This window comes from Aphelocoma coerulescens, chromosome 3, assembly GCF_041296385.1.
Source record: "Aphelocoma coerulescens isolate FSJ_1873_10779 chromosome 3, UR_Acoe_1.0, whole genome shotgun sequence".
Lineage (NCBI taxonomy): Eukaryota > Metazoa > Chordata > Aves > Passeriformes > Corvidae > Aphelocoma > Aphelocoma coerulescens.
Window position 1 is genome coordinate 86,418,792 of NC_091016.1, and position 20,851 is coordinate 86,439,642.

The 20,851-nt window shown below is 36.1% G+C and overlaps 1 protein-coding gene across 7 annotated transcripts in view; it reads left to right on the plus strand.

Annotated features, from left to right (window-relative positions):
• The window catches only part of EPHA7 (EPH receptor A7), a 162,606-nt gene that overhangs the window by 51,316 nt on the left and 90,439 nt on the right, over positions 1 to 20,851 (plus strand). For 5 of the 7 annotated variants that reach the window (XM_069011128.1, XM_069011129.1, XM_069011130.1 and 2 more), the window contains exons 4-5: positions 3,115 to 3,270; positions 4,142 to 4,477. In XM_069011128.1, coding sequence (XP_068867229.1) covers positions 3,115 to 3,270; positions 4,142 to 4,477 — 492 coding nt within the window. Of the gene's footprint in view, positions 1 to 3,114; positions 3,271 to 4,141; positions 4,478 to 4,636; positions 4,677 to 5,903; positions 5,969 to 20,851 lie in introns of those variants that run through there. The other 2 variants (XM_069011133.1, XM_069011134.1) reach the window with 2 other exon arrangements.

Here is a 20,851-nt window from a genome sequence, read left to right on the forward strand (position 1 = left end):
AGAACTAAACTGAATCAAAATATGTAGAATTAAAATAGTGTAGAACAAAACAATCTAAGTTGCTCATAAAATAAAAATATCCACCAAAGCAATTTGGCAAAGCAGGACAAAAGGGAGGGGAAAAAAGATTCAAACCAGTATTTTTGAATGATTCTTTCCCATCTGTTATCTGTATAGCTGACTGGCAAGTTCTCACACCTTCATAACTGGTCTGTGCAACAACATCTTGGTAGAGTTTTCAGTTGTAATTTTCTTTGCAAGGACAATGGTATATGTTAAAAACAGATAAGAACCCATAGGTCCCCAATTTTTAAGCAATGGAAGTACTCCACTGTTAGCCTGAAAAACACAATTTAATTTTATGAAGAAAGATGGGAAAATAATTTAGTTGTATTTTTCCAATGAGTACTTTTAATTACAGTGTACAGCCCTGCATACCCTCCTTTCTAAAGAATTACAAAGTTTTTAAAAATCTTTTTAAAAGTGCTATTTTCATACTGTTAAAAATTTCGATGCTGGAATATTATGCCCCTTATATCTCTGGGATTTATTATAATTTAAAGGGATGGTTATTAAATGTCATCACAAGCCTCTCAGTGGACAAAAAGCTAATGGAATGGTAGCATGATATGAATGCCTGAACCTGCTGCCTGTGTTACGCTGTGCGGGAGAATAATTGGCTTTCAGTCATGTAAACTAGTCACAGACACTCAGATCCTTTGAACTCTAATAAGAAATGCACACTTACTTTAAATAGTGAGTGACTAAGCATATAAATGTCTTGATCAAGTCATCAGGAAAAAAAAAAAAAAAAACAAAAAGGAGTTTTTTGTTTACATTTTGTTATTTCTGTCCGAAATCTTTATTTTACTCTCTGCATCTTTGCCTTGTAATGTTCCCTGCTGAGAAGGACAGACTGGAAACACAGTAGGGATCTTTGCCTTTTAAGTTGCTCTTTGCTTTGCAGAGGACTACATGTTGGAAGTTCCGGTGTATTTGTCCAGTGTTTTGTTTGGTATGAAAGGAACATGACTATTTAAGAAAGGTGGGAAACTAATATTTGGTAATTTTAGCTACATTTCTATTGCAAGTACTAAAAAAAGCAGCCTGAAGTTTAAATGTACATTTTTAGGTACATGTATAAAAATCAGTTCAGCTTTTGTGTTCTTTGGTCAGCAAATTCTGAAACAACCTTGGATGAAGGTATAAAAGCATAATTCTGAGTTGAATTTGCCACAGCTATGAATTCACAGGTCATGTTTATCTAAAGTGCTTCTCCAAAATTCTTTTTGTTGTTTTTTCTAAGTAGCATATATAACAGCTACTGTGGCAGAATCAAGCTATAGAACGTTTTACAAGCAGGACTAGATTTTCTTCTAATGCTAACTTGTGCCCCTTTGTCAAAATCAAAGGCTACAATTTTTGCATGCTAATTGGCTCTGCCAGATAATTTATCTTCAATCCACTGGGGTTTTTTCAGCACAAAAACCTCTAAATATTATGGCAATTTAAGCATATTTTTCTTAAAAAACTTAGTATATTGATAGAATGATAGCCCAAATTTCCTACTGGTGTGATCCACTGTTGATTTACATAATTCATCAACTTTAATCTACTGTTATCTTAAGTATTGCTGCCTTTTATTTTTTTCTCTGTTGTGTAAAATTAATCAGACTAACAGACTCATGTTGCTTTAGCGACACTATGGGTGCAGTCCAAAGGCTGTTAAAGTCAAAGGTACTCCTCATTGACTCAGTGAGCTTTGGATAAAGCTCATTGTTTTCATGCTCTTTCCATCACTGCAGTACCAGACAACTGAAATAACTGTTCCAAATATCAGTGTCTTTTGATACTTTGCATTTCTGTTCTGAGAAAATATCCAAGCAAATAAGAATATAACCAAAGTAAATTCTCTCCCTCTGAATTCAGAATGACTATTTAACTAGCTTTAATATTTTGATACCCAGTACAAAGTTTCACCCACTGTCCCTTTCCTTTGCACACAGGTGGTGGCTTAAGAAGGTTAGACTGTCTGATAGGGTTGGGAAAAAAAAAAAAAAAAAGAATAAAATAGTCTGGTTGAAAATGCCTCTGCTTTATTAGAAAGTTCTGGAGAACTTTTGTGTTTTGTTTTGCATGTTGACAGTGTTTGTAAGTTTGCCCATAACCTCAGTGCTGAAATGGAGACTTAGTGTGTCTTCAGTTTTAGTGTTGTCTGATCCCAATTTCCCTCTTCCCCATTCCCTACAGTTCTCATAGTTTATACATTCTTAAGCTGGCTATCTAGGTTGCAGTGCTCTGCTTGTAAGTCTAATAGTAGGTGTGTTTTATGTGTGTTTCTGCCTTGGGAACTGTGGCAGTAGCTGCAAGAAGCATTTCTAAACGTCAGTGTTGGAACACAACAATTTTTAATTTCATGGGTTCACAGTGGACAAACCAAAGTACGAAATGACCTTATGCACATATTTTTCTTGAAAGTGTAAGTAAGTTAATTTCAACCTACTTGTCTCTTTCTGTGAAACTGGACAAACCAATTGAGCAGTCTATGCTGTCTGCTCTCCTCCTCTTTCTTCACGTTCCTACCAGAGTCATCTTTTTAACAAGCATTCACGCCTCATTCTTTCCTCAGGATCAGGGTTTGCTGGTGAGTTACAGCTTCTTTGGGTTTCTGAGATCAGGGAAGAATAAATTTTGCTCCAAAACAACTAGTTCAGATACCATAAACACTTCAGTGGCCTTAGAGCAGATCTCAGGAGTGTTTTCCTTTTGTTTAGGCCTATTGCAGGCATCCAGACATTTCACACCATTATTGTACTCTTCTTTGGTGAAAAACAGATGCTTCTTGTATTTATGTGGCCCTCTGTTTTAAAATAATGTACTACCAGCTGTTGAGGTACATATAGCATATACTTGAAGGCATAAAAATGCCATAAAATCATTAACAGCATCATCTGAAGAAAAAGAAATTGTGAGCATATCTTGCTTGAGCTAACATAACAGAATGGGCAGTTTAGATGTTTACAGGAATGTGTACCTCATGTGACTGAAAAAAAAAAAAAATCAGGATCGAAGTCCATGCAAATCTAAACCTTAAATTGTTTTGTTCTGCCTTAGCTTGTGGCCGTGGGTTCTACAAATCCTCCTCACAAGATCTGCAGTGCTCCCGCTGCCCTAGTCACAGCTTCTCTGACAAGGAAGGATCTTCCAGATGCGACTGTGAAGATAGCTATTATAGAGCACCTTCTGATCCACCATATGTCGCATGCACAAGTGAGTGAGTCATGAATTTAATAGCAAAGGACGTTGCTTAACCAACCAGGTGCAGCCACTTGCAGCGAGTAGTTTTGTCTGGCTTTTCCTGTGTTTGAAAAGTACATTTGCAATGGTAAAAGAAATTGAAAGGCAGAGGGAAAAAGGGTTGACAGTGAATATGGAATAGGCATAAATATAATTTTCATGTTCGCTTGATACAGCATTGGAAAACACTGTGTGTTGCATAAGTGCATAACTCACTGCAAGAGATAGAATACAGGCCTGGTTTTCTCTAAATTGTTGTAGACAATGTGCATTATGTGATATAATACCAAAATTGGTAATGTGAAAAATGAAAAGTAACCTCTGTGGGTCTGCAGTTGGATTGAACTGTAACTGGATCTGACTTAACCTTCTAACTGCAAATAGATTGGCCTAGACAGATTGTTGGTTCAAACAGTGGAAGTCTCCTAAATCCAAAACATCACTAAATATTTCTGTAAATCATATCAGAGCTGATAACAAAAGACTAGGTGCAGCTTGTGCAGTATGTTTAGAAGAGATGAACAAATCCCATATTTGGAAAACCTATAAAAAAGAACCTTTAAGGTATATTAACCATTCCTTTTAATTGCACTGAAGAAAAACAGCTAAAATCCGTTGCAGTAAGTATACAGACAATTGTTACTCTGATGTCTTAATGGAAAATAAATAAAGCTCTTACCAAATGAGTTCAAGAAAGCTTTTATGCAGCCTGTACTAAAAATAATGAAATGTTTATATGAAGAAAAAGGCTTCAACAGTTTTCTATCTCAGTAATTAAAATGCTACCTGTGTGTCCCACTGTGGTTTTGTGTAATTACCCTGGACTTCTTTGTGTGTTATGTAGGACCTCCATCTGCACCACAGAACCTAATTTTCAATATCAACCAGACTACTGTGAGTTTGGAGTGGAGTCCCCCTGCAGACAACGGGGGAAGAAGTGATGTGACCTACCGCATTTTGTGCAAGAGGTGCAGCTGGGAGCAGGGCGAGTGTGTTCCCTGTGGGAGTAACATTGGATATATGCCCCAGCAAACTGGATTAGTAGATAACTATGTCACTGTCATGGACCTGCTAGCTCATGCTAACTACACGTTTGAAGTTGAAGCTGTGAATGGGGTTTCTGACTTGAGTCGTTCCCAGAGGCTTTTTGCAGCTGTCAGTATTACCACTGGCCAAGCAGGTAAGTTTTCATCACTTATGAATCTCAACACTGTGAGACTGAGAGAAATTTGGAACATGCAAACTATAGATGCAGTAAATCAGGAGCATGTTCAATGTGTTCTGGCTCATTAATCTTTTCACCTTGCCAGCTATTTAATTTGAGTTTATGCTATTTCAGGATAACCTGGCCTGTTTCTTGGCCTCAGGATTGCTTTCAGGAAACATTCACAAAAGACTTAAAGAAGACATACAGCTTTGTTATTATATAGAATTTCTTAACTCTGGAACTTTTTTGTTGTTGTTGTTCTTACTTCATTATAGGTAATTCCCAAGTATTTGAAGATAAAAAAATAGATGTGACAGTTCTATGCAGACTTCCTTTTTGAATTTTTTAAACGTGCATGGGAGTCCTAGGTCATTGGAAGATGACTTGGATTTCGGATGGTGTTTTCAGTGTTAATGTTTTCCCTCAGGACAATATTTCTGATTTATCTTATATTTCCAGATATTTGATTATGAGATGCAATGAGAATGTGATGATTATTCTTTGTTTCTTCTATTTATCATAATCTGACAGGTGAAATGTCAGGGGAAATAAAATCAAGCTAGCATATCACCCCAGGGAAAAAAAGGGCTTTAGTTGTCTGCAGCTGAATGAAAAAAAAAAAAAAGAGAATTCTCAGATTTAGGTTTCTGAAATGGCGAGTTGTTTGTGGATAAAATTACAGGGCAATAACATGCTGTGGTCTTAAAGAGAGGATAGTAAAGCTAACCTTTTGTAATTTGAACAAAAGATCCTAAACTGAATATTATATGCAAGATCTGGCTTTCGAAGAAATGCTGTAAAAGAGAATATAAAGTGAATAACTGAGACAATGCTTCCTGTAAGGACAGCTGACTAATATTTTAAAGGATACTTCATACTTATATCTTGTAAGAAATTTCAGTGACTGTGATCATGCTATTTTTTTTTTTGTTTGGTGCAGTAGAAATGATCCCCTAAAGTAATGTTTTGAACTAAGAACAAACTCACCAAACAGGGTAAACGAACAAACAGGAAAAACTGTAGTTATGTTTTACTTTAAAGATAGTCATCTCAAAAAAGAAATAAGGGACAAGAAATTTAGTTTAAAAACCTTCCTTCCCTCCCCCCAAATTTCGGACAGTTTATATGGTTGTTAAAGTTAGGCTGGAGTATTTATGGGATATTTAATCTCCCTATATTGCTTTCATGGATTCCAAATGCACATTTCATATTATTTTGGAACCATCTCTGTGGCTGAAAGGATTGGTCTCTGTGTTCGTTCAGTTCTTGAAGTTTATGATGAGATTTTCAGCACAGAAAACTTACCCTGAAACTATTTTTGCACCACAGATGATATTATTTTGGCACCTTGATTTTTCATCTTCAGAATAATTCTCTATAATTCTTCAAACATGCACAGGTGGACAGTGTTCTGCTCTCTGTAGATGACTGTACAGAGCTATCACATGAAGAAGAGGATTTGGGCTTTTTTTTATTCAGCTGAATCAAACTGGCTTTACTTTATGTGCTTTGATGGTTCAGTGGCACACAGGGTAAAGGAAGAAACAGTGCAATTTAGTGGCTAGTATCACATCTCAGGAAGATGAAAAAGCCTTAATCAGAAGTTTGCTGTGTTTTCCCCAAGATAACTCATTATAGTTCATTATCTTGTATTGTCATAGTCATAGATTTACAGGGGTTTTATTAGGCCAGAAGATATAATATGGGTATCCCGTGCTATCCTAGAAGTAACACAAGCTATGTGATTTTATGAAATGATCCTCACATCTAGCCCAGAGATTTTAGTGAAACTATAGCATGCATGTATATAATAGAGACAACATCTAGACTTTACGAAAAATTTAAAGCAATAAAAAAAATCTTCAATCTCCTAGACAAGCTTTGTAAGACCATGCATCAGGAAGCAGGAGATCTGACTGTTTTTTCCCTACTCTCCAGTTTACTGTGGGATTATGCGCAGGCCACCATTTCCCAGGATTTGACTCTGTCTAGAGAAAAGGTACAACTGAAGCTTTGCCTGTTTAGTACTTTGGAATATAAAGATTTAAAGGCTTCCAATTTGGCATCTAAAAGGAATAGACATAGGGGACAGATTTTGGGAAAAAAAATGGCTTTAAGCTCTTTTTGTTGCAGTTTTCCCTGTAAAATGAAGGTAACCTTCACTTTACCTTACCAAGCTCTTCAAGATTGTCTGATTAGAAGCACCACATAAATGCAGCTTCTTTTTTTTTTTTCACTGAATTACAAAATTTGTGTTAAAGAAAATACAGACGTTCAGAATAAATGCATTTAGCAAAAGGAAAGACCTCTTTTACATTATTTTTGCAACAGCATGTTTTGGATCCTAATACTGATTTCTGTGGTTTCTCAAGGAGGAAAATATTTTAGGTGGAACAGATTGATGACTATAATTGAGCAGAAAGAGACTGGTTGCTCAAAGGAGGCTGTTATGCTTCTGTGCTTCTCTTTTATTTTACCATGGAGAGAAAGAAAATGTTGGATTTATTTATGGCCAAGTAAACTAGGATTCATGCAGGTCTCATTTGTTCCTGTGTGACTGTTCTATACTTCTGGCAAAACTGACTTTTTCTATGCCCATATTGCCTTTTATGTGTGTAAATGTGTCTAACTAAACCTTCTTCACATGTTATTATGCTAGCACAATAGGTGGCTATATATAATTACTGGGTTCACCAGTTGCACAGAGGATTGCAATGAGATTTTCCCTTTTTAGTTTTGGTTTAATTGAATTGCTCCTTTGTGGCTATAGTCACAAAATTCAAATCATTGTGTAATGATAACAGGAAATTATTGATAAAAGAATGGGGTTATAGAATATATTCAGTGTTTCTTCACCCACATGTAACAAGCTTCTGATGAGACAAAGAAAGCATGCCACATAAAAGAACCAGGTGGTGGATAAAAACCTATTTATATTTGTGGAAATAACACAATAAAATGACTGCAAGTGGGTAGGTATCCTTTCAAATCACTTATATATATACACATATGACACATTGCTTTTCATTCCTTGTTTTAAAAAGGCTTTGTGACTAGGCTATCAGTTGTCATATGACACATTTTTTTGCTTCAGCCAAGAACCACGAGGCTTTTGGTTTTGCTTTGTTTTCTTTCTTTGATCAAGATTAAGTGCACTAAGTCCCCCCGGAGTAAACCATCTTGTTTAATATCTTGCCTATCCAGCATCATATAAAGAATACAGGATGTCATCCCAGTACTGCAAGGTGATCTATGAAAACCCCTGCATCCTTGTAGAGTTCAGATTTAAATGTGAATAAGCTCTAGTTATGATAAACGAATGTACTAAAGAGCTGCACCTGGCCAACAGCTGACAAGTACTACCTTTGCAAGCTTATTGAATGGGTTTTTACCAAAGATAAAATTGACCACTTCCCTAATAAGATATTCACCTTTCGGTTGTACTGGTACTTCCTCTTGATCCATCAAATTCCTTCCCAAATTTTACATTTTTTTCATACAACACCCAGAAGGTGAATGGAACTTGAGTAGGTTTGACTACAGATGAATATTTATTGTATTTTGGCATTCATGCATTTTCATTTTACAAAATATGCTTCAATAACAATTTTATATTTTTTCTGTTGACATTTTTGCAAATATAGTGTGTTTTTAAAACTATCTTTCTGCATCCTTTCCTCTGGAATTTATCTGAATGAAAAATGGACTCATCTCTGGTAAACGGTGATAATACACCCAACCTACCCTGACCTTGATAAAGCTTAGGATATTTTGAATGAATACTGACATTTTATCAGGGTTTGAGCAAATTTAAGTGTGTATCCTGAGCCAGTTTAAATTGTCTTTATAGTCATTGAAAAGACAAAACCAAATCCAAGGAGACACTCATCATGCTCTATTACCGTAACCAACTAACATAAACAGAAGTTAAAATGTAATGCCAATAACTGTCCCTGTACTCTTTGCTCTTGTGCAGGGAGCACTTGCTAATGCTTGCTGCTTCTTCACAGCAAGAGAAAGGTGCCCCACAGCCCTCTTAGGTCATGCTGTGCCTTCAGATGCACTTAATGCTGACAACTTCAAGTGGTTAAAAAACCCGATTCAGTTCCATAATCAAGGCTTACCCTTGAAAAACATTCTTTTTTAGTAACAATTTCCTTTGTATATGTTGATTTGCTGCTATTCCGTTTTTACATCTTAGAGTTCAATTTTAAGACCTTTTGCTACAAAAAAAACAGATCCCAAATTTCACAGTTAAGAAAACAAAGCTGAATTTTTCAAATTGGCATTATCCCAGCAACTTGAACTGAAAAAAACATTGCATGCTATATAATCATGACTATTAGCAGCAGCACCGTTGATTTACATGACAAGAAGAAATGGCTGAATGCATAAATGCAAATCTGTGGGGTGAGTTCTGCCTTTCTTAGGTAATTCTGAAGTCTTTATAAATGAGGGAGACACTTTGCATTCTCTCACGTTACATTCTCCTTTCATTCTTGCTGCTTATAATTTTTCTTTTCTTTGTTTCTTTATGCTTTTTCCCCATCTCTCAATTATCCCTACTCATTTTTTGAAGTCTCTTCTTTCAGAGTCTCTGCACTATTGACCATCTATTTGTTTCCTGTTCCCTGTCAGTCTCATTTAAGCCTGACTTTTCTTCAGCAATGAACTGTCCCCCAGCAGAGGCAGCAATCAAGAAGATTGATGCCTGCGGCTTTCCCAGTCACTATGACCTCAGTGTTCTAGTCCTACTCTCACTTCCCTCCTTTCCCCAGGCCATTTTGATTTCTTCCCATACTGCCACCAAGTTGTTTTAATCTACCTTCATCTACATCTTCCATCTAATGTTCACTTCTGGTGATACATGACAGCTTATTACAAACAGCTTCAGTGTTCAACTCCACATTTCTTCAGTGTTTTCCGATTTCAGTGTAGCCAGAGATTTCCTTGGCTATTTCCTGCTAATGACTTTACTTTTCGAGCTATGCTTCATCTTCTAACATCCAACTGTAGATCAGTTTTCACACATTGATATGGCTACATCATCTATATATATTTTTTTTTTAAGAAATGCTTCATGTAAAAAGAATTCAGATTATAAAAGTAATGTTTTCTTTTTACCAAATGTGTTCCACCTGTTGAGCTGGGGAAATTATTTTATAAAAGGTCACTTTTCAAAACTATTATTCAATAAATGCTTTAATTAAACTGAGGTTTACTCACATATGTGTGATGATGACTGCATTTTGGGTTACCTTTTTGCTTAGTTTATTTAATGGAAGCTATATGGATGTCTGTGCTTAATCTCAATAATATTTAAGATATATTTTAATGTTTTAAAAATTCTTCCTAGACCAGTAAGTAGGTAGACAGCATAGCTATGTAAGTATTCTGCACTCCATGGTCATCAACTAAAAAGGGAAAAATAAGTGTAGAAATAGTTGCATATGATATTTATTATTCTTCTACTTTTTTAGATGTCTTTCCAGTACCTTAAAAGAATGGACTGGGTTATTTCTGTGGGGCTAAGACTGCCTATTGATCTGCAATCACATTACCTTGAACTAATATCACAGATTTTTTTACAGGAGGTGATAACTGAGTTTATGCTTGAATTAAACTGATGGATAAAAACTTGATAAGAATTCCAGTCTCTGTATAGCAAATACCATCAGATCAAGGAAAGCAGCTTGTTCATTCACTGATTGTATCAGGTCATATTTAATATGGTGACATCCACAAGGTTATAGAGATACTACAGAATTGCAAGGTTGGGGCTTTATTATTAGATTATTAAATGTTAGATTTTCCTTCAAGATTTTCACAAAGAAGGAAACGTCTGTATAGGATATAATATGGTATGGCACATATATTTGAGAGTTTTGATGACATTTTATATACATATACAGAACATGTATATTTGAAAAAAGTTTGGAATGACAAGCGGTATGTTTTATAAGAAAATGTACCACAGAATAGCTAGTTGATATTAATTAATTTTTTTCCTACTATTTAGTTCTCGTATGTTCCAATATTTTTCACTGAAAGATAAGAGAGATAAAAAGCAAGCAGATGCAAACTGTGTTGCTTAGGGTCTGATCCTGCACCGCTGAAGTCAATGGAAGCTTTGTCATTGACTTCAATAGGAGCAGGATTTGAACCTTATGCTCTATCAGAACACCCAGGATCAAAAGCAATGGGCGCTCTGTCATCCTGAAAGGAAATTTTAACTTCATATCACATTTTGAGTCTGACTATGTCAGGTTTTTGCACATCAGTTTGTGACTGAATGTAATTTGAATTTTTTGTAAAGTATACTAAAAATATGTTGGAGTTTTTTTCTCAAATGGATATCAGAACTCTTGCCTTTCCAGCTCTGTCATAAAATCTTTTTTGAAAGAGATGTAATAATTTTTGCTAAGAAACTCATTTTTTTCTAGTTAAGACTATGTGAATTTTACAATAATTAGAAGTGAAGGTAATGGGAAGCCACACCCTAGTGTCACTACACAAAGGTAAAGTAAAGCTTCAGCTTCACAGAACCAGAGCTCCAAATTAGAAATGGTCTGATTAGGCTATGTATATTAAATGTTTGGTGGCAACCTGCTTGGAGAAGCATGACAGCTGCAGGGCTATTGACTTTCCTGTGCACTGAGCTATTGAAAAAGCAGGTTATGTCACCATGGTCTAATGTACACTACTCAAGAATAATTTCACCAGCTGCACAATAAAAAACTATGTACTTGAGGAAGAAAATGAGCAACATAAAGTACAATTTAGCCATGGAAAGGAGGTTACTTTACTAATGTCACACAAAGGATTAGGAGCCCCTTTTTCTTTTAAAAACATGGACCAGCTATATCCTCAATATTTGTGAGTTAAACCAATTGTGTTCATAAACACAGTGACGAAAATTAATCCTGAAAGCAAGTATATGTGTTAATATCACACTGTCTGTGACCAATCTCAGAAAGGTCTGTAAAATTAAAGAGCTCCCCTTATGACACCTGCTGCATGAATTTTTAGACCTTCATAAATATGCCTGGCTTCTTCTTTCACTTCATCCATAATTAGATTTCTTTTCTCATGGCCACAAGTTCTTTTACACAGAGTAGAAACTCTTTGCACTTTGTTATACTCTTTGGGAACTTTAATACGTAGTTCTGTGGTGACCCAGCCAATGTCAAAGACTTTCAAGATAGCTTCACTACAAAGACAAGAAATGACTTGATATATTTATACTTGATGATTCACATTCTAGAGCAGCTGATTAACTTATGTGCAAAGAAAATACAATTCCACAGACCTTTGATTTTCACAGCAGAACTACATCTCCAGGTCTTCCTTTTACTGCTTCATGTGAACTGTAGTATGGTAACTGGATGCAGGATATAAATAAGCACTGGATATCATCAGTAGGAACTCTGAACTCAGTGTCGTTTGTTTGTTTCAGACCTTTTGAAGAATTCAAGTGCCACTGTCATTAGAACAAACAAAACCTTTTAAGTGCTCAGATGCTTTTTCAATGAGAGATGAACATCACTGTTGAAAGGCACTACTGCCAAATGTGAAATCCTAATTAAGGTTGAATGTAGTGAATTAAAAAATTCTTAGACTGCAGCATCTCTATTTAGTGAAGAATTTGATGACAGCATGGCATTGAGCCAAGCTACTGTAATGACTCCTGTGGAAATCTTTAGAAGAGAGAAGGTAGCTTGTGGAGGGAGAGCTAAAGAAGTTTCTTCATTAAGCTTAAATGATGCCATGTAGAATTGTCCAGCAATTTAAGACAGCATATTTCCAGTTTGCTTTTTTATATATATTCTCTTTAGAAATAGAATCAGAGATTGTGCTGCTTCTCTTTTGGAGCACATAATATTTTATTAAGTTACTTACTTTGTATTTGTTGCGTGTGCCAATAAGCCTCCTTCTTTAGAAGGAAAAAGAGAGATTTGGCTAAACAGGCCCTCAGTGGAAAAATACAAGTCTTCTTCTTCTGGCTTATGGCCTTCTGGCAGTTTACAGAGTATTAATGGCCCAAGAATAAATGGTTCACCTCTGGCAGGAAAGGGTGAAGATAGACAAATTCTGTGAAGATCTTTCTGATGCTATGGGTATGCATTCTGATGATGGCATAACAAGAAAAGGAGACATCTTCCCTAATATAGCATTGCTGACTTACCCACTGTGACAACCCATGGGTGTCAGCAGATTTTTCAGGTGCAGGAATAGTCTCAGTAATTAATAGTCTGGACAATTTTTGCCAACTTTGACACGTCACTGCCATATATAGTTTCTTCTGCTTTGTATGTGATAGAACCAGCCCTGACTCCGTAGGGCATATTCATAATGGAACAGTTTTATCTACTACTCTTTATGTGTTATTTTGTACAGTTAAGCATTTCTGTAGTCTTTCCCTGTAACAGTCAAAATATCTAATTGGTTCTATTTCTAGAGGAAAATCTCAGGGCAATTTACTGAGGAAGCAATGGTTGAAGGCTGGAAATTGACAACGATAAAAGTGTTATCCCAAGTTCAATAGTTAATGTTAAGATAGGAGATGCTGATTATCTTTTTCTTTGCTTCGTTAGTGATGAATGGAAGCAAATTTGTTGCAGACAGCAATCTGGTGGAATGATGCAGAGCTATCTATGAAAACATCTGTACTAATCCACCAATGCAGTAAATTATAGCTACAAGCAAACGACATTGATCCAAGAGGATCATTAACAGCTTTAACCAACTGATCCAAGTAATAGGGTAAATGAGAGAACATTATCAAGATCTGATTTTTACAGCTGTCAACTACAATTGCTAAAACCTGGTTACCACTTTCTCTCAACTTCAACCATTTTATGACTTAAATTTAGTGTATTCTATTGTGGTCAGCCAACAAGGATCAATTAAGTGGTAAAATACGCAGGAAAAAATTGCCCAGCGATCATGCACTCCATTTACCAGGAGGTCAGTCACAAAGGGAGAGATAATTGCTGCAAGCCAGCAAAATTAATCGGGGATGAGCCAGAAAGGATGATGTATGTTCTGTGACAAAGTACGTGACAGAGATGTACGTATAAACCTGTAGCTACTTGCCTTGTTGAGGACACAAGGACGAGAGAAGGAGACATGTGAAAAACAATTAGCATGGCTTCAGAGTGAGCAATTCTTAATTATCCATAACATGTCGACATCAGATAATTAGTGTCCCAATTTTTAACAATATTTGGTCATTAACTACAGTAGAATAAGAAAGATCAAGAACAGAGCCATTTGTCTGAGCTAAGTGTTACATAATGGTGTCTACATGTGAACATTATACAACTAAATCATGCTCATGGTAATGACACAGAAATCTTCTTACTGTGGGACCAATATAAATGTCCTAAATTTGAGCTTATAACAAGCTGCTTTTTGTGTTTCCATAAGGTAGTTTGTTTATATTGGCAGCCTACAAAATGAATCAGACTTTAGAGATAGCTGTAGTTTCAAACTCCCTGACTTGCTGCTCTTGATTTGTACATTTAAATTTTCACAGCAAGTGTTGTAAGTCGTATGACTCAGGCCATTTTAATATTAATGGTAATTAAGAAAAGGTCATTTCTAGCTCAGTTTTCTAAACATCCAAGACTCTGTGAGCATGCTAAATGCATGTCTCTGGAAAATTTTCCTTCAGCTCCTTTATCCTCTGTCAATGGTTTTTGACCATTTTAAACTATGTTTGACAGAGAGGTAGAAATATTAAGATCTTACCTGAAGTCAACAAAGATCTCATTCTTTACTAAACGAGCTAAATCATGTGCCAGACACAAAAGAACCCACATGTTCAGAAACACTGAAAATCTTAAGAAAAAATATTCACAGAACTGCTTGAATTTTTCCAATGTTAATGCAAGAAATCTTAGAAGTGCAAAGTGGGATGTTTCGTATCTTCCATCTTGTTTCTGCTATATAAGAAAAGGAGGGGGAGAGACACATGCACACACGTGTACATTCACACACAGAGGTACATGTAGCTCAATCTCCTTTTAATCACTCTTTCTTCTACCCCGTTAGTATATTTTTCTGAATTTTTCAGACAGATCTCACTTCCTCTGAAGTAAGTTTAAGATTAGGGAGGAGGTCCTGTCACTGTGATTCTTAGCTTTGTTTTGTATGACTCCTCCTAAACTCTTAGCTGTGTTTCAATAGCTTGTACAAAATTATCAATTGAATCTGGTGTTATCTCTCACATGTATGCATTTGCAGCAGCAGACCCTTCAGTTTCTGTATCTACCATCTCATATCTGCAGATGGATCTATTTGCCATCTCTCCTTTTGACCTTTTCTGTCTGTCACCTAAGCATTTCTTCTTTTTTTGAGAATCTCATTTCCTAATGCATCATGAAGAGCTCATATTTTTTCATAGCACCCAAGCTCCTATCAGGCAGTAGTGGCTGAGTCAGCAGACCAGATTCAGAGCTAGTAAACCCTGATGCTTATGTGGAGAAATGCCATTTATTTCGCTAAAGAGTCTATTTAAGTTCATACAGCCTCTAATCATGGCTGTGAAATGAGGAATTGGATGCTAATATTTCAAAGCCAATACTGTAATGATGTGTCTCTCTGGACCTCCTGTGGAATTATTCCAAATATTCCCTTGTGTAGCTGAGATCAAAATTTCACCCTTAGTTCTAATTTTTTGTATTGCAGCTTAACTGATAATGAGGAGGGAAAAGTGTCATTGCACTTTATATTGTCTAGAGTTAATCACATGAAATATTTTAGGGCTAAACGTTATGCTCTTTGATGTTGGCATTACACATTAGCATTTAAATCTTTGGTGGATATTTACACTGCTGTAGTCAGTGGAGATTGATAGGTTTCTTTAGGGAGTGATTTGGAACAGGAGCCAAGTTTAGGAATTGTGCATTGACTCGTCCTTAATTACAGAGGAAGCGTTAGATTACCTTCCCTATTTAGCCACCTAAATTAACTGCCAAAAGTTGATGACTTGAATACCCTCTTCCTTCCACCCCCCACATACGCGAGTGTTAATTTCTGCCACAATGTTAGCATTAAATATTTACAGGATTTTATTTATTTTCAAGAAAATACTAAGCAAGCAAGGAAATTTGAAAATAGTTTATTGTCTGTGGAATTTTAAAACTCTAAAAAGTAATTTGCTTCTCTTATTAATAATTCGTGTTCTTAAGAGTCTTTGAAGCTGTTTACCAAGGACTGAATTAACCAAGGTGCTTAGTGAGGATATTCATATACAGGTGTGTCCTAAAAATTGGGATATTTCACTTGATTGCGGTTTATAGCATTAACGTTAAAAATGTTTTAAAGTATAAAACACTTATTCTGTGTGCTTTTTTTTAATTGTAATGCTAATTAAGAGTTGCCATTAGGAGGGCAGCAGGTGCCTTATTTTGCCTACGATAATGCCGTGATGGCCACTTATCAGTGTTACACCCTTCTGTGTAAAAAACGAATTTGATCAGCCAGGTAGTGGCACAGAACAATTACAGTCAGATAATCTTCAATGAGCAATAAGCAGAGAAAGTGAACTCCTTCACCAAACTCTTGGGGGCTGTTTCTCAGTGTTTTCCCTAGCAAGTACCCCAGGCTCTCAGAATATTGTCACATTCACAATGCTTTGGAGGGTAAATTCTGTACACCAAAGAGATTACCTTTCATACCTATACGGATATGTCGGTGGTGATCTCTCAGGCAGATATGTCCTATTCCATTTAGCAATCTATTGATCTAAATCAATAGCTCAAACTCCACTGGGATACCAGCAGACAGGAAGTGGGACTCTTAAAGAAACTAAGAGGTTCCCTGTTTGCCAATGTCATGCCTGCTTGAAAAGGGATCAGGGTTCATCCTCTGTTCCTGGCATGTCAAGGCTCATGCTTACAAAATTAACTTCTTTATCTCTCAAAACAGTGTTCCCATGTTGTGATTCCCAGAATTATGCCCAGCTAGCTAAGCATGCTAACAAACTAACAGTATGGACAAGCATGTGTTCATACTCCATTCTCAACTTTAGCACCATTTACTTTACTAGATTAAGTTTACCAAGTCTCCTGAGGTATATTTATAGATCAGGAGGTCTATAAAATTTGACTTCTTGCAAAATATTGTAATGAGCTAATCTCAAAGTGATAAACCTATTCATAAAATCAGCACAGCTCCTTTTCTGGAGGAAATACCACAGCTGCCAGCTGCAGTGAACTTAGTAAACTGGTACCATGTCTCTATTTGGTCACATGGTCGTATAAATTTCTGTGAATGTAGAACACTCCTGGGAACAGTCATACCTTGTGTCATAAATACTATGTTGAAAAAGAGTTATGCTTTCCATTGGACCCACAGAAAAGACTTCATTTTGTAGTTCCTATTTTTTAAGTTTGAGTTAACGTTTCAATACTCACGTAAATTTTCCTTTCCTCTATTTATTGTGAAGCCTAGGAAAGGTAAAAATATTCAGAGGATGCATAAAATAGTTTTGAAGATATTGATAAAGCACACAGAACTGTTGCTTCAAAATGTGGGAAGACCTCAAGTATATTTTTGATAGAAGGAATTAAGTAAAGAATTTTTAAAATTACTCTCTTGCCTCCTTTTGCTCTGATTCAAAGTCAGTGGTAAGTTTCTCTTTAACTCTCATAGGTACCTAAGCCATTTAAAATGAATAAGGACAAAAAGGGTGGCACAAAATTGATTTCCATTGAACTACCTCTGAACTGTCAGTACCTAGAGAGCTAGCACACATTAAAAAAAAACAAACATAAAGAGAAGGTTGTAATTATTGAAATTTTTCATACAGTGGTCCTTTTTCATACATTTTATTAATCAGATGTTACATCTAATGTAAGATTGTTTTGAAATTTTCTGTAAAAATCTGGGATCTGGGAAATGCTTACCCATGTAAATGCTCCATTTTCTTCAAGTAGGGAATAAATGCTTAGGAATTTGCATAAGCTAGCTGTAAAAAATTGCTTGATCCAGTGGTTTTGGGGTTTTTTTTCTGCGTTCAGAAATGCATGTAGTGTAATGTCTTGAACTTAATCGGTGTATCTCAGGGGGAGCTTTGGTGTAAAAGGAGTGGATTTTGACCCATGTAGCTGTAGAAAGTAAAAGTCAGTGATCTCCATTAGACTGTATATCCCGCTGGGTAGTATCAGTTGCCCTTTTGTTATTGTAAGCTCTTTCTCTTACTTTTACCATTTAAATAAATATATTGAAGCCAAAGAGTTAATGACAAATTCAGGAAATCTTGACTTAACGGTGATGAAGTGAGATGCGTTCTGTGCCATTCAATGTACACAATTTATAGCCCCGTTTGATTACCGCGGCATGTCCTCCGCCTGTAAGGATTGCACCCGGGGGACCAGTCAACTTATTAATTCATCACTTGCTGCCTTTCACGGTGCGATAGTCCTTTGTGGCGTACAAGCAGAGAGATCCTGGAATCTGAAGGCTGCTGGCCGACTGGTTCCACTCTAGCTGCCCCTTTGTGTGCAGGCACAATGCTGGCAACTTTTGCCCGGGCTCCTCTTTCTCGGAGGCCGCGTTACCCTCCTTTTGTCTTATGACAGGAGCAAGCAGCCATGGTTACAGGGACTTCCAGGGAGGAACGGCCTTCCACAAGTTAACCTGTAGCTTTTTTAAGTGCCTTTTGATTTATCTGTCACCTGATCCATCAGCAATGAATAATTTTCATGGAAGGTGCACTTTAATTACCTTCCCATTTGACTAGCATTATCATGCCCTATCTAGGTAATTAATCTCACAAAGTATCCAATTTCAGTCTTTATTGCTGGCAGGCAGGCCTTCTGAATTATATGTGCTTGAATGGGCATTGGGTCTGTTGTTAAACCAAATAGGCCATGAAACAAATTTTGGGTCCTTTCTTTTTTCTGTCTTTTTTTTTTCCCCTTAGCTTAATGGGTTCATACAGATGTTGTGGTCTAGTTGCTTTTGTTGACATAGTTGAGATTTGCATAATGTAAAGCAGGAAAGGGCAATGGTAGAAAATGGTGGCTGATAAAAAAATAAATAAAAGCACAGATCATAAAAGTCAATCAGTCTCTGAAGAAATAGTTACAAGGTTGTGAAACTAGGTACCAAAAATAATCATTTTTTTGCTCTTGAATAATGTATAACTCTCACAGTATGAGCTGTGCATGCCAGAGTTACTTTGTAAAGCTGGTGTATTCACAGGATGAATTAGAAGTCTCCCTCCCAAAATCAGATTAGGGATTTCAATTTGTGTTCAGATTTGTGCATTGCTCTGTGGGTAAAAGATAGACCTTTAAAAAATGTACTGTTGAAACAGAAGATTAAATAGCATGGCAATAAATTTGTAGGTGAGGTTATTCTTTTTCCTTATGCCCGTCTCATTATGAAATGGTGAAGAGCTAATGTGTTTGGAAAACAGAAAAAAAAATTGCCTTGGTGATTAAAAATAAATAATTGCATGGTGCAAATCTTTCATTTGGTTGCCTACAGCTTAGACACACTGAGTATTTTGGAAATTCCTTTCTAATTTTTCTGAGTGTTTTTTTCCTTCTGTTTCCTCTCAGTTTCTTTCCCATTCCCTAAAAAAAAAGATTTTTTTTTCAAAGGTTTTGACAGGAAAAAACTTCAGATACAGCTGAGAATTCCTTGAGAATTTTCACAAGTCCATTTCCTGGAAATAAATATACTGACTTTATCACTGGAGCTGATAAAGTAGTGTGTTAGTTAAGTTTCATGTTTTAAGTACAGGACAGAATTGTTGGATTAGAAAAAAAAAAGTAAAGGAATTAATAAAATATGAGGATTTGTGAAGGAATTTATGAAATCTTAAAATCATAAGATTTTTCTTTGTTGTTCTAATTTTTAAGTTAGACAAAGCAAGCTGTATGATGCTTATAACTAAAAGCCCTTGAAAGAAGCAGACAGTTTTGCAAAGGCCCACTTGAACTTGTAACAGCTTTTTTCTTTACAGAATTTCTTAAATATCATAATTTTATTATGTGACAAAAGATTATTTTCTTATTTAATGGAGGTACATTTTTTTTTTTAAATCAAAAGTTCTCCATACACAAGAAAATGTTGTATAATTGTGGTTTATGCTTAGAATTATTTTAAGGGAAAAAAATCTGAAAATAATAAAGTGGATATAAAGTGGAGACAACTGTGTTTAACCATGTAACTCTCACTACTATCACTTTGAACTTCAGAAAATTGGAACAATAAACAGCATGGAGATTGATACTGGAATGCAGAATCTTTCACCTCTAGGTCACCAATTCAAATTCAGTAAACCAGTGACCAAAAATTGTTACCATATGAAAGTTGTTTGTGAACTGTGTGGAATTTAAATTATGATCTCAGTTCATTTTCTTCTTCATAAACTTCATCATAAGCAAGGCTTTTGGCAGTCACTCAAAAGAGACGGTAAGATTAAAGGAGCGTGACCCAATAAACTTTTCACTCCTGGTCATGATCCCTTCAGGTGAGCATAGTGGCCGGAGAGTTTTAGGTTGCTGATGTGAATTGTACTTATTCTTTGGATAAAGACAAAACTTTAGTTAGTTTTTTTTCTTTAAATAGCATATTTTAATTAATTTGTGTCTTCGGAGGCAGATACTGACCCAGTGTTTTAGACTGCCAGTCTCATGGGTGCTCCTGTAGCTTGAATTACATTCAAACCGAAACCATTCGTTGAATATAAAGAGCAAACAATGATTGCCTTTTCTTTTTAAGCAGCTTTACCAAATGATAAACAGAGCTCTTCAGTGTGCCAGGAAAGAACATATTTTGGTAGTTACCAAATGGCTTCTGCCATATATTCATGCATATATTGCGAGTATAGTAGCTCTTTTCAGTCACAGGAATATAAAAAGCCTTGCAAAAACCTTTAAAAGGACTTGAATAAAGTGTGGTCATTTGCAGAGCATGAAGGATCTTTTCCAGCTGCCAAGCTGCTGAGCTGTAGCTTTGCGGCTGACTTCCAAGAGATATGTAATATTTGGTCTGAAAGTATATGTGTTCCCAAGTTTCACAGCTGGTGTTGAGACAAAATACAGGGCGCTCAATTAAGCTCTCTCAAAGTATGTTGCTTTAACAGCTTTCTTCAGAATGGTGATAGAGCAAAAACCATGCAAAAATAGCCATTTTGAAAGGTCATTTAAGGTACTGTACAACAGCTCTTGTCTGTTAAGAAGAGAATGGTCTACTGGTTCAGGCACTGGACTGCGGCTCTTGAGATCCATGATAAATTACATAGTCATTCCCATAGGCATCTTGTGTTACTTTGGATAAATGACTTAATCTCTCCATGACACTGTTCTTCACAAGAAGAATAAG